At 37.0% G+C, this 14176-nt stretch overlaps 1 protein-coding gene and 1 long non-coding RNA gene across 2 annotated transcripts in view; one reads left to right on the top strand and one right to left on the bottom strand.

The window, feature by feature from the left end:
• The window catches only part of GALNT1 (polypeptide N-acetylgalactosaminyltransferase 1), a 62450-nt gene that overhangs the window by 2348 nt on the left and 45926 nt on the right, over positions 1 to 14176 (bottom strand). The window contains exons 7-11 of the mRNA XM_007429899.4: positions 12140 to 12257; positions 11696 to 11876; positions 8412 to 8551; positions 4647 to 4745; positions 3518 to 3652 (exon numbers count right to left, since the gene is read on the bottom strand). Coding sequence (XP_007429961.1) covers positions 3518 to 3652; positions 4647 to 4745; positions 8412 to 8551; positions 11696 to 11876; positions 12140 to 12257 — 673 coding nt within the window. The remainder of the gene's footprint in view (positions 1 to 3517; positions 3653 to 4646; positions 4746 to 8411; positions 8552 to 11695; positions 11877 to 12139; positions 12258 to 14176) is intronic.
• LOC148217203 (uncharacterized) overlaps positions 1 to 14176 on the top strand; it is a 38607-nt gene that overhangs the window by 12085 nt on the left and 12346 nt on the right. The window lies entirely within an intron of this gene.

Raw genomic sequence — 14176 nt, 5'->3', positions numbered from 1 at the left:
AGTATGCAGCTAGCATCAGCCTTTGCCACAACTCCGGTGAGTGATGGCATTGGAGGAAAAACGTATGAAGACATTTCAAACTGGAATACATCTCCCACAGGACCCTGCTCAGTAGAGTACTGGTAGCTGTAGATTGTTTGGAGAAATAAAAGAACTACGGTAAGGTAGGCTTGTCATGCTAAATTAACTTGGTCCACTAACTGGTTCTTGCACTTTTCAAGATGCACAGCCAATATGAACATTTTTTTGGTTGAACACCAGTCCTATAATTGGGACAAGAACAATTTTTACATTGCTGTGCTTATTGATCTACCAAATATACCAAGATCAATGGAAAATTAAAACTTGGAAAGCACAGACTGTCTTTTAGATAAGTAGAGCTTTTTGAGGCAGAGTTCTATTTCTGGGACAAACCAAGTTCTGCATTTGAAGAGAACCAGTAATGAATTCCCTAATCCATGTCAGTCTCCCAGTCCGTTCATCAAAGCAAAAAGTTGAAGAAAATATTGTATTTCCTCAAAATCTGTTGAAGTGAGAACCACTTGCAGGTAGCAGCCCTGCAATTGTCACATTCACAGGCAGTGCTGGAGAACACTGCCATGGTTGATAAGGTATATCCTAAGATGTAGAGGATTAATCAAGCCAGAACAAAGGCAGAATTGAGGAATGATGAGATCAAGCACTGAATCAATGTGAATTACTAAGAAGGTTTTCCTTCACTGTGTTGGTAACTGTATTAGGTGTGGGTTGGACAGGGGCAATGAACAATCCCAGTCTTTGCAGAATTGGCAAAGAATAATTAATAGATTCATATGGAGTGGGGGGGAAAATGAGCATAAGATTCAAAATTTTGCAGGATTTAAAAGAAAGAGGTTGAGCTTGTATTTCCAAACCTTAAATTATATCATCAAGCAAGTTGCTTATCATCAATAACAGACTGGATATTGAATTATTGGGAACAATTCTAGAAAGCTTAAATCAAAAGTATCACAACTTACTAAGCTATATGCTGACACTGCCAAGAACAAACTTGGCACAACATTGGAAAACTAAAGCTCTGATGATGATACAAATCTGGGAGACCAAAATTGGTGAGTATGCAGCAATAGCAAAACTGACAGTATATATTCATAATAGAAGTTTAACCAAATTTAAGCAGGAATTGCTCCCCTATATATGATATATTACAGAGAAAGGCAGATTGAGAATTTGGAATATGAGTTCTAGGATAAGAGTCAAGAGACTAATTAAAAACAGCAGATAAAATTATTTAAACAGATATAAGCAAATATTTCCAATGTTTAATATTAAACATTAAAAGCATAGCATAAATATTTAATTAGTTATTAGTCTGGGAAAAAGAATGGAAGGGAAGGGAGAATGTCTCACCAAATTCTCCACTATATTTTTATTTATGTTCTAGTTTTCATTTTGCTTTTTGTTTCTTACATTCTCTATTTTTTATACTTCTTAAGCTTATGCAATATAATAAAAATTAAAATAAAACAATTCCTCGTTGCTCCACATTTCAGAATGCAGCTGAAATACAACCCATAATAGGAACAGCTGCCTCCAACTTCTTTGTTGTTTATTGTCAAAACAAGATGCATAAGTATTTCTCTCCCCTAACTCGAGTTAACAGACAGCTAGTTTGGTGTACTGGCACTGGGCTAGAAACTGGGAGACCATGATTTCTAGTTCCGCCTTGGGGATAAAGCCAGCTGGGTGACATTGGGCCAGTCACTCTGTCTCAGCCCTAGGAAGCAGGCAATGGCAAACCACTTCTGAAATTTTGCCAAGAAGACTACAGGGACTATCCAAGGCAGTTGCCAGGAGTCAACACTGACTCAAAGGCACCAAAACAACAACAAGCCACTTAATCTTGCAAAGACTGATTAGGAGCTGGTAATCTGATATTCTTAGAAGAGAGGGAGGATGGGAATAAGCTTTAGAGAACATCAGAACAGATTGCATAGAATGGACATACAGGTAGTCCTCGCTTACCAATGGTAACTGGAACCAGAATTTCTGTCACTAAGTGATGTGGTTGTAAAGTATGATGTCACATGACTGCATCACTTAGTGACAGCAATCCTGGCAGATCCTGTTGCTGTCGTTAAGCAAGGATTGCGGACTGTTAAGCAAGGACTGCATGTGACCCGCGACTTGCGCCTTTCTGCTGGCTTCCAACGAGTAAAATCAATGGGGAAATTGGCGGGAAGTTGCAAGTCCTGGCCATGACAAGCCTTTCCTTAAGCAGCTTGCAAGCAGGCCGGCAGGTGAGTGAGTGTGGGTGAGCAGGGGGGTGGGTGCTGCGGCAGTAGTGTAGGAGGATGCTATGGCCTGGTACGACTGCGGGTAGACAGGTGCTACAGCCCAGAGTGAGTACAGGCAGGTGGGAAATGGGTGCTATGGCCTGGCGCAAGTGTGGCCAGGCAGACAGCCACCCACCTGAGGCCTGCATTTGCCCTGCCATGTGGGGGCTCCTCAGGAAAAAAAGCAGTGGAAGCAGGAGCGACTTACTGGAACAACTTGCGACCTCCTGCCAGCTTCCCCATTGACTTTGCTTGTGGAAGCTGGCAGGGAAGGTCGCAAATTGTGATCACATGACTGCAGGATACTGCAATGGCTGCAACTTGGAGGACTGATCACACATCCCCCTTGTTCAGCGCTGTTGTAACTTTAATGGCCGCTGAACAAGTGATTGTAACCCAAGGACTAGCTATAACATCTGCCACCTAAAAACAGAATTGCCTGAAAAATGTGTGTCCTATTAATGCAAAAAGACCTCCTTTCTCTGCTACTCTAAGACAAATCACATCTCCACAAGAAGGGAATATGGCTGACTCTATGAAGTGCTGCTGTGTCAATGATTTGGAACTTGTTTGTGGTGGCCACTGCCAGCACAGAGAAGCCCAATATCAAACTACAAGGGCCAATCAAGTTAGTGAAATCTGGTGATCACTAGTACACCACTCTCTACTGCTTTAAGAGAAGCGCTCTGTTTGAGACTGTGGCCAGGGAAAGATGCTGGTAGATTTTTCTGACTGCACTTTTCATTCAGAATCCATTGAGAAAGACTACCTTGCAACTCTGTCTAGATGTGCCTTGAAAATCATTTAGAATCACCATGACTAGACATGTGTCTGGGATATAGCCAAGTACAAAATATCAATTATGATGGGTGGATACTTGTACAAATTACATTTTTTTACTTCTGAATATATGTAATTTATAATCCAGAGAAGAAAACAGGCAAGGTCTATTTATATGGATTGGGAAAGATGCAGCTGTAATATCTATGTAATTCAGAAATGAGAACACAGTGCTTTCTGGAGTCCACTCCTTTCTGACACTCACCAGCTATTATTCCCTACTGGCACTAACATCCATGATACTATGAAACAAATTAATGATATGTCTTACATCAGTTTTCCTTCTGTTTTCTATTTATAACCAGATATTTTCTCAAAAATTCCTATTTCTGTTTTGAGTTTGGGGTCCTAAAAAGACTTACCACTGGATCATATTCCCAAAGCTGATTGCCTTTTAAGTGATGGCATTTGAGCATTGTGACTGGGCCATTAAGTTTGGAGACGTCTAAGCACAAATCATCTGTTCGGATCTCTTTGTTAGCGGTGTATGAGAAAACCTTGAGAGAAAACCACATTTAATTACAGTAATATACACCACTTCATTATAAAATCTGAGTATAAAACCTCTCCCTAATGAAACATTTGGAAAACAACCCGCCAACTGAATCTCCTTTTTAGTCACTTAAAATGTTTCCTAAATAATAGCATATATGAAATTCCCAGTGGCAATAAAGTAATATTTTCCAAAATCCCAGTCTATCTAGAATTACTTTTTGTTCTATTTTACTGAAAACTGTAATTCTATTAGCTTACTACAATCATGCTGTTGTAAGCTATTGTATTATGTTTAACAACACAAGTAGTACAACACAAGTAGTACACAAGTAGTACACAATCTTAACAAATTATGTAATGTGGAAGCTTTTTTACTAGTATCTGTATTGATGTCAGAGATGACAATTGCTACTACAAATACTAGAAAATAATGCCTACTAATTAGGATTCATATACTTGAAATTTGAACTGCATTTACTAATTTAATATGGTTAATTTCCCCTTTTCATTACTGACAACTAAATTGATTTAAATATTAATGATATGTGGGGGTGTGGGGGTGAATGTGTATTTAAAAAATAAATTTTTAAGTTTTGTTTCACACAAGACATGCAGGCTTACATGGGTTATCTTGGTGGAAGTGCCACAGAAATACTGGCTAATTGCCCAGAATGTTTGCATATTCCATAAAGCACTCAGAGCTTCAAGAGGAGGCAACAATATTGCCAAATTCATTCTGGAAACCATTTGAATTGGTTTGATAACTAGTACGAACCCATCCACCATCCCTGTGGAGGTTCATACCAGTGACTAGCTTAAAGCTGATCAGATGCTGATTGTTCATGAAAATGGAGTTATGATTTTCCAACATATCTTTTTGTAAGCTCCATTACTGATTAATCATAACAAGACAGACCATTAAGTATAGAAGTTTTAAACATTTACTGTTCAAAATCTAATGAAAATATTTTAGCATTAAAACTTTTACATCATTACCTGATTACCACCCATTCCATGACAGTTAAAAATTCCAACTTTTTCATTTTCTTTTCTTGCCATATTATCCAGACACTGATTTGTTTCCACATTTCTTATCTGAAGATAAATTTAAAAAATAAACACACTATTTATATAAATATTTACACTAGGTATATATTAACTAATTTGCATGTTAGCCTTTGAAAGTGTGAAAGAGGCCAATTTACTCATCCTCTCTGTAACTACTCGATGACAGGGTCTTAAATAGTTATTAGGCTCATATTCTCTCAATGACTCTCCTTTTTGCTTTCTCTGTAAGTTTTAACTCCGTAAGTCTTAACTGCAGTGCACATACAGACAGGAAGGGGGGGGGGACAACACAGAGACAGCACATGCACAACTGCCACATCATCTTGACTGCTCTAGAGTCTATTTTAATTTCTCATGGATATGAGAACATTAAGGGGGTAGAGGGAGGCTCTGATTTTTCCCATCCTATGTGCAGTGGCTCCAACTGTAATCTAGTTATCCTGAACAAATAATGTTTTTCAAATAAAAAGTAGGGAAAAGGCCAGCTACCATAAAAATGACTGCAACAGCAACATAAAGATGATTGAAATACCAGTCAGCATGGGAGGCACGTATCTGGTGCAACAAGTATGGGTATAATATGTTTCCTGTGATTTGCATGATGGACAAATGCAGCCTGAGCATCCTTTTTTCTCAAAGAAAGGAATAAAAATGCTACAGATTAAAAAAATCATATTTTAAACCACCAGGATCAAATGAATCTTCAAGAATAATTTAAAATATTAAGTGATTAAAAGTCACTTAAAATCAGTTAACTATTATGTGGGGACACATCCAAGACTTGTAATCAATAAATGGAGTGAAGTAGTCATAGATTCAAGTGATTTAGACACTAACTAAACAATTGCAAGCCTCCACCAGAGAACTTTGTTAATGGAGGATATAAATTCCACAGTTCAGATCAACACTTCCAAAGTAAAAGAAACATGGAAAACCTCGATTTGGGGGATAAAAAGTAGAGATCATTGCTATTTTAAGAGAAGGTAAGCATAAAAGGGTATAGCCCTCTGTGAGAATCTGACAATATTCATAGTAAAAAAACAAAACAAAACACTTTTGCCTTCAAGAGTGTTTCTTTATTTTGTGATATAGTAGAACATTGTCATGGTATTGAGCTATAAGTTAGACCAGAGCCCTACTGATCTAGAACTTTTTGCAATACCTTTTTATTAAAGACTTTATTGTTTTAAGAGGAAATATGTATTTTTAGGGTTTAGTAAACATGTGAGAGTATGCCAACAAAATTTCTGTGTGATTAACATCAAATTATTCTGAAAGACTACAGATATATCTGTCACCTTCTTGGCTGCAATTCTCTGATGGCTGCTTCCTTATAGCTTACCAAAATAGACTATGCTTTTCTTAACTCATCTACAGACAGCTGAATTAGACATTTTATCTCTCAAGGCTTTAGACTGGAATGAAATGAAATGGCTTTGTTAACCCTTATGTTTCTTTGTCCTATCCAAATAACAGTGGAAATGCAGTACACACCCAAGCTGAAAAAGCTTAGGATGAAATCAAATAAGAGAGCTCTCCTGTGATACAGGTAACAGTGAATTAACCTTGGGGGCAAAGGATAGTTCTGGACTGAGAACCCTTTAATGGATTGAAAACTTTGTTTTCTGTCCAAAGGGTCTCTTATTTAGAAAGCTAGGAAACCAAGATGAAAACCACTAGATTTTTTATTCACAATATGCAGTTTTAGAGAAAACATGGCCACTTCCTCAAGACTATAAGGGATTTAACTGAAATACTAAACTGAAAAGCAATACATCATTGAAGGACTAAGATACAATTTGACAGGGTTGCTGGACCCAACTGTGCTGGCACAGTGCCCACATATATGGTATAGAAAGACCACAATGAAAACAAGCAATTTCCAATAAAGCACAGAAATGCACAAGAAGAAATGTAAAGTCTTTCATCTGGGGAGAAAAAAATAAAAGACACAATTACAAGGGTGAGATAAGGCTTGATAGAAAGTACACATGAAAAGGATCTGGGTGATCACAAGTCGAACATGAGTCAACATTGTGATGCACTTGCTAAAAAAGCAAATGCTATTTTGGAATGTATTATCAGGAGCAGACTCCACAGAGTTATATTTAGCCTGCAGAAGAGAAGACTAAGGGAAGATATGATAGCAGTCTTCAGGGTATTTAAAGGGTTGTCATAAAAGAAAGGAGGAGACATTGGTAGACCAGAACCAATAACTTGAAATGCAGAGAAATAGATTCAGGTTTGATATTAGGGAGGAATTCAAAGGGTGGATAGCCATCTGAAATGTTTTAGTAGATCTTGTACCAACTTGGGGGCTGGACTACATAACTTCTGAGGTTTTTTCCAACTACAGTAATACCTCGGTTCACAAACGCTTCTATTCATGAACAATTCGTTTCACGAACAGCACCATTCGCAAAATTTTGCTTCCGTTCGCGAACTCCGCATCAGGTGATGAACACGACCCACGGCCATTTTCCCTGCCGTGACACGTGGTCGTGGCTTCCTGTAGGGAGGGGGACTCTCCCTCCAAACAATAATTGCCTCCCCACCCGCCTTCCTGTCCTCCATGCCAGAAGTCGCCTCAAGCAAGTGTTCTCTCTCTTCATACTGTACTGTACTGTACTTTGTTTCATATTTTTATGGTTTTAAAAAAAATACATATGGTTCAGAATGGATTAACCGTATTTACATTGAACCTTATGGGAAAATTTGATTCAGATGGTGACCAAAATCGGTTGGCGACCACATTCGTAGGGGTCAGAACAGATTAACCGTATTTACATTGAACCTTATGGGAAAATTTGATTCAGTTCACAACCAATTCGTTCGCGACCAGAGTCGTGGAACGAATTAAGTTCATGAACTGAGGTACCACTGTATATGATCCCAAGAGTTCTGACGTTGCTAAGACTTAAAATGTGGTTGTTTTCTGCTATCAGTTTTGATCTTAAAGTTCACGTAGCCTGGGATACGTAGTCCCTATATTTCTTTTCTTTAAAAATCTGGGTATGCTGCAAACTTTCCAGAAGCTTAGATTCTGTTAGGAGTCTTTTGCAACAGTTTTTTCAAAGGCTAGCTTTCTGAAAAATCAGCAAAATCTTTTGATTCTGCAAGACATTTGGAAGTCAGCAAAGTATGATTTTACTTACTATTGCTCAGGCTTTTTAATGTTTTTTAAAAAATAAATAAAAATATTGTTTTGGGTTTTTTTTAATTTGTATTTAGTTAGGCTTTTTAATGCTTTGTATCTATTTTTATTAGTGTTATATATGTTTTATATTGTATGTTAAAACATATTTGGAATATTATACACATATTTTAAACCAAATTAAACAAAATGAAGTTAGAAAACCTAAGGTTTTCTCTTTTTGTTTATAATCCGTAATTATTTATATTTAAAAATGGTTTGCTATGGCAAAATATCTATCAGTGGCATGATGTAAACTCTGGCATCCTTAATGACTAGAAAGTAACTTCCTTTGAAAGCTTACTTCAAAGCTAATATAAAAATGGTTATACAGTCCTAAATTCCTCTATTACAGATAGACTTTCACACCAGGGGAAAAAAATCTGCTTTAATCCCACTGCACCAGACTTTATAGGTTTCCATATGAAAAAGCACAGGTGTTTAGTTATGACATATTTATTTTACTACATACTGTATGGTATTGTACATAAAGTTGTTACCTCTCCCAAAGAGAAATAATGTCGTGGTATTTGGGAATCAGGATAAACATTCTCTAAATACCAGGAAAAAGGCTTGCACTGTAGCTTGTGTCTTAGTCCAAGTCGTGAAGAAATGTCTCCATAATCCACCTTTGTAACTCCTGTTAAGAAGTATATATTATTGTTAAGGTCTGCCAGAGAACAACAACATTATTATTGTCTGCCATTCAGTTTTAGTAAAATAAATACAGTAAATCATATTACTTCAGAACACCAATCTTTACGCATATCTTTGAAGAAGGACTCTGAAAATAATATACTGGATTTTAAACTAAATATTAGGTGTGCATACAAGTTTGGTTTGAAAAGTAACTCCATAATTCAATAATCAGCCCTTTTGCTTCAAAAATAGTCAGGACATTCCCTGATTTGACTCAGGATTTCAATCCAATTATTTTGGAATTCAAATCCCTGTATCGCTAGATATCAATAAGCTACTCAATTTTTTTCCTGAACAAAATTAGATGAAAATGGAAGAAAGTGAAATTCTTTAAAAAGGGATTAAGTATACAAAATATCAGACAAGTAACAGCAGGGAGTATGAGGGAGTTTTAAGTTTTATTCATTAATTAAGAAGGCTGTTAAATTTGCAGGCAATGTTTCTTACTTTAAGTTGATTAAGCATCCTGCATTTTATATCACTAAGTTGCAACTTTTTTGTGCAAGAGAAATTTTTCCAGCTTGGACATTTTCATAATGTGATTATCTCCACATATTACTATGTAACTACAGTCGGAACTACAGTGAAAAAGAAAGTACACCCCCTTTGAGTTCTATGGTTTTATGTATCAGGACATAATAAAAATCATCTGGTCCTTAGCAGTTCTCAAAAGTAGGTAAATACAACCTCAGATGAACAACACATGACATATTACACTATGTCATTTATTTTATAAAAAGAAAGCAAAAATGGAGAAGTCATGTGTGAAAAAGTACACCTTATGATTCAATAGCTTGTAGAACCACCTTTATCAGCAATAACTTGAAGTAATTGTTTTCTGTATGACTTTATCAGTCTCTCATATCGTGGTGGAGGAATTTTGGTCCACTCTTCTTTACAACATTGTTTCAGTTCATTGAGGTTTGCAGGCATTTGTTTATGCACAGCTCTCTTGAGGTCCTGCCACAGCATTTCAATCGGGTGGAGGTCTGGACTTTGACTGGGCCATTGCAACACCTTGATTCTTTTCTTTTTCAGCCATTCTATTGTAGATTTGCTGGTGTGCTTGGGATCATTGTCCTGTTGCATGACCCAATGTCGGCCAAGCTTTAGGTATCAGACAGATGGCCTCACATTTGACTCTAGAATACTTTGGTATACAGAGGAGTTCATGGTCGACTCAATGACTGCAAGGTGCCCAGGTCCTGGGGCTGCAAAACAAGCCCAAATCCTCACCCCTCCACCACCGTGCTTGACGGCTGGTATGAGATGTTTGTGCTGATATGCTGTGCTGGGTTTTTGCCAAACATGGTGCTGTGCATTATGGCCAAACATCTCCACTTTGGTCTTGTCTGTCCAAAGGACAGTGTTCCAGAAGTCTTGTGATTTGTTCAGATGCAACTTTGCAAACCTAAGCCATGCTGCCATGTTCTTTTTAGAGAAAAGAGGCTTTCTCCTGGCAACCCTTCCAAACAAACCATACTTGTTCAGTCTTTTTCTAATTGTACTGTCATGAACTTTAACATTTCACATGCTAACTGAGGCCTGTAGAGTCTGAGATGTAACTCCTGGATTTTTTGCAATTTCTCTGAGCATTGCACGGTCTGACCTTGGGATGAATTTGCTGGGACATCCACTCCTGGGAAGATTGGCAACTGTCTCAAATGTTTTCCACTTGTGAAGAATCTTCCTCACTGTAGAATGATGGACTTTAAATTGTTTGGAAATGGCCTTATAACCCTTCCCAGATTGATGAGCAGCAACAATTGCTGATGTCTTTATTCTTTGGCATTGTGTTAGCACAAACCTCAAGGCTCAAGACCAGCAAACTCCTAAAACTTCGGCTTTTATAGAGGTAGTCACACTTGCTGATGATCAACTGATCGAGGGCATTTGATTAGCAGCACCTGGCTGCTACTTAGCCTCTTCATACCTATGGAAGCAGTAAGGGTGTACTTAGTTTTTCACACATGGCTTCTCCATTTTGGCTTTCTTTTTGTAAAATAAATGATGACATGGTATAATATGTCATGTGTTGTTGTTCAGCTGAGGTTGGATTTATCTACTTTTGAGATCTGCTAGGGACCAGATGATTTTTATTATGTCCTGATATGTAAAACCATAGAACTCAAAGAGGTGTACTTTCTTTTTCACAGGACTGTACATGCAGCATAGAGCTACAGAACCATGTCATTTTACTGGGACAGTTAAATGGATTTTGATCTTTCCATGAAAGTCAGTGAGACTTAGAACACTTACTTTAACCTGAATTAAACCCTGCTTATATATATTCTTGTTTTTAAAAACTGAAAACTTTTTAGTCAATCATTTAAAAAGTAATTCATGCAGCTGAGTAAAACATTTCAAAAAACCCAAAAAAACCTGGGCATTCTTAACCTGCACTGTATCAGGGACTGCCTTACTCAGACTGATTCTTCCCATTCTGTAAACTCATCCAGAGAGAACCTGCTTAGGCTCCTGTCCTCTTGAGAGGAGAGGAGGAGTGAGCCAGAAGACAGGCTTTTTGGTTGTGGCCCCAATGTGCCTAATTCCCTGTAAAATAAACCAGGGTATGAAAGATGGCAGGAAAATGGCATTATAGTTAAATGGCAGGAAATAGCCATCATTATGGCTATTTCATGTTTTCTTAAGAGTGAGCCACTTTTCAGTGCAGGAAATGAAGATATGTCAAGCGTATTTTAGACCTTTAAAATAAATATTACATTTTACAGCAGGTCCATTTCCAACTGCCATAATATTCTCTCTCTCTCTCTCTAGTTATATACCACATAATTTATGAAATCAATAGTACTATAGCTTATAAAGAGGTCTTAAGTAAACAGTCAATTAGTAAGGTGTACTTAATGTATATTAAACATAAATTGCAAAAAAGCATATTGGATCATTAACCACCATAACTGAGAGAAACTATTTTGCACAAGTGTTATTAAAGAAAACTTTATGTGTTATCCAAATAAGAACCAAAAACAACCAGAAACACAAAATAAAATGATACCATATCAGTACCAAACTAGGTAGCTCAGTCTCAATTCTGGGATTTTTATGTTAAAGGTTCACTGCTCACCTGGAGAAATTATGTAAAAAAAATTTTTGAACTCATCCATCCAAACTTCCGCAAGTCGTCTATTATTTTTATTAATAATCTGTCCAGTGCCTCCTGGAAAAGTGTAAGGAGTGGCTTTTCGAAAAACATGTCCCACGTGAGAACATGTCACAATTTCTAAAGTTCCTCCGCATTGCCAAATCTGAAAATGCCAAACAACCATTAAAAATCATTTAAAATAATAAATGTAGTTCCTATACAATTTAAAATAAATTATAGTTGCATATTAAAATCTGATCCATAGACACTGAATCCTCAGATGCTCCCTTTTTGTCATTCCATCTTGCACATGAGCAAGGCTCATGTATGCCTTTGATAGCACTCCAGAAACATCTATGTGAAGGCCCTTCTGTTTCTACCACAAATTATACCAAAACATATGGAATTTAAAAGGATATTTCTTACTCTGAATGAAATTTCTAGGTTTTCTCCTCCCCATATATCCATTCCAGCATCGTATGTTCCAATTTCTTGAAAATAATCTCTGTCTATGGAAAAGAGGCCTCCTGCCATTGTAGGTGTCCTAAAAGAAGGATAAATTTTTCTGAACTGAAATGTGATATTTATCAATGCTTAACAGTGAGCTCAGATGGTGAATGCCAATCAAAAGTAAGATAAAACCAGATCTCTGAGAAACAAGGAGACATCAGCTTACTCCAGAGCTTTGTAGATAATCACTACAATATTCTATTATTGCAGAGAGTAAAGAGGATGACTTTGGTGGAGAGAGATCCATTACTAAAGCAACAAAAAGGGAAACATTGTTTAAGGTGAAACAATGGGGGAGGATTACAAAAATAAATCAGACAGACCCCTCCCAGTTCACATGAATGTAACAGAGGGATGAGGGGAAGCACAGACGTGCAAGATTATATTGCTATAATCAATCTAAATGAAAGTAGGTTTTAGTCTATTGTGGAATCTACCTTGTAGGGTTGGCAATTAATCACACCATGTACTACTACAAAGTTAACGCTTATTTATAATGTAGCTAAAATGCTATAAATTAAATTAAATTAAATTCTTTCTTCATATGATTCCAGTAGGATTAACGTATTTTTACTTGCTGGGTCCATTAAACTATGTGGGTATGATTTTTACAAAGTTACTACAAAGAGAAAGGTTTAGCACAGCAGCTAGATTGTAAGCTAAGTGGTGGATTCCAATTCGATCCTCCCTGTTCTTTTATTAATTGGCTATGATGTTTCTGAAAGATCAGGGAACAGCAATAATAAAGCCTATTTACAAAAAGAGAAAAGAGACTTCCTAGATAATTATCGTCTAACTGGTTTATTAAAGATCATCAGCACATTTAAAACATGCTTTGAGATCCTTTGCCATTTATTGTAAGGATGAAATATTAGTAAAAAATTGTGGAAAAAAAAACTCCTGAATTCTCAGATTGAGAAAACTAAGACTATACTTTGGAATTGTTTTTCAGGCTTCCAGCTGGAAAAATGCTTACTTAGACTATGTAATTCAGAATGGCCAAAAATCAACTTCAGCAATCGGAAATTTTTATTGATTAAGGGATCCCTTATTTATTCTTGCTGCCTTAAAGCTATTCTCTGCCAAAGAGTGCTCCCAGCTAGGAAAACTACAATCTAAATTCTACAAAAACTCTTACAAGTTCCATGCTGTGCCCCAAACATAGCCAATTATATTAGGACTGAAATTAAGATTTAGGTCTTTTTTTAAACCTAGTGGTTAAAACTAAAGCTGCCTATAAGCTTGTCCCCTTTGACATCAGCAGATAATTTCAATGCTACATGGAGGAGATAACTACCAGAAAAGCTGCACTTCTATGGATCCTCCAAGGAAGCTCTCGCATTTGTAGGGTACGAATAGGCCAAAAAGGTATTGACACAGTGTGTGCAGGACATAGAAAGATAATTTGATCAGTCTTAACCATCCCAAGAAGTTTCCTTAAATGGCTGATCTCCCTCAGTCAGACCTGTGAGATATTTAAATTCTATCACAATTTTCAAGCTGAGAAGGGCTGTAACATTAGCTCAGTGTAACATTCTGCCATCTGCTGCACTAGAAGGCAGATATAAAAAAATACCTTATGCTGCCCAATTATGTCCTTATGGCACAGGCACTGCTCATACTTTATTATACTACAGTTTTTACCAGGATTCCAGAGCTTGTTTCATGTACCTTCATATTGTAAGGTTTACCCTGTTCGTCTCACAGAAACTCTCGTGACACGTGTGTTCAGCAAAGAAATTTACTCAAGCATAACGTTAGTAAGTACAGACAATCTGACACATATAGCAAAATGCCCTGGGGATACAGACTCCTATTACAGCATATGCAAACCCTTCTCTCAAACCACTCAGATCCCACTTAGAAGTTGCCAAATTCTGCCATGCTACTATTAAAATTAGGCAAGAGCTAATTTTCCAACTTTCCAACTGACATTTGTTGACTGAAATAGAA

The sequence above is a fragment of the Python bivittatus genome, unplaced genomic scaffold, assembly GCF_059951505.1.
Source record: "Python bivittatus isolate LINGU-HERP-01145 unplaced genomic scaffold, Pbiv_v1 ctg000000_np1212, whole genome shotgun sequence".
NCBI lineage: Eukaryota > Metazoa > Chordata > Lepidosauria > Squamata > Pythonidae > Python > Python bivittatus.
This window is presented reverse-complemented; position numbering and strand designations above follow the sequence as displayed.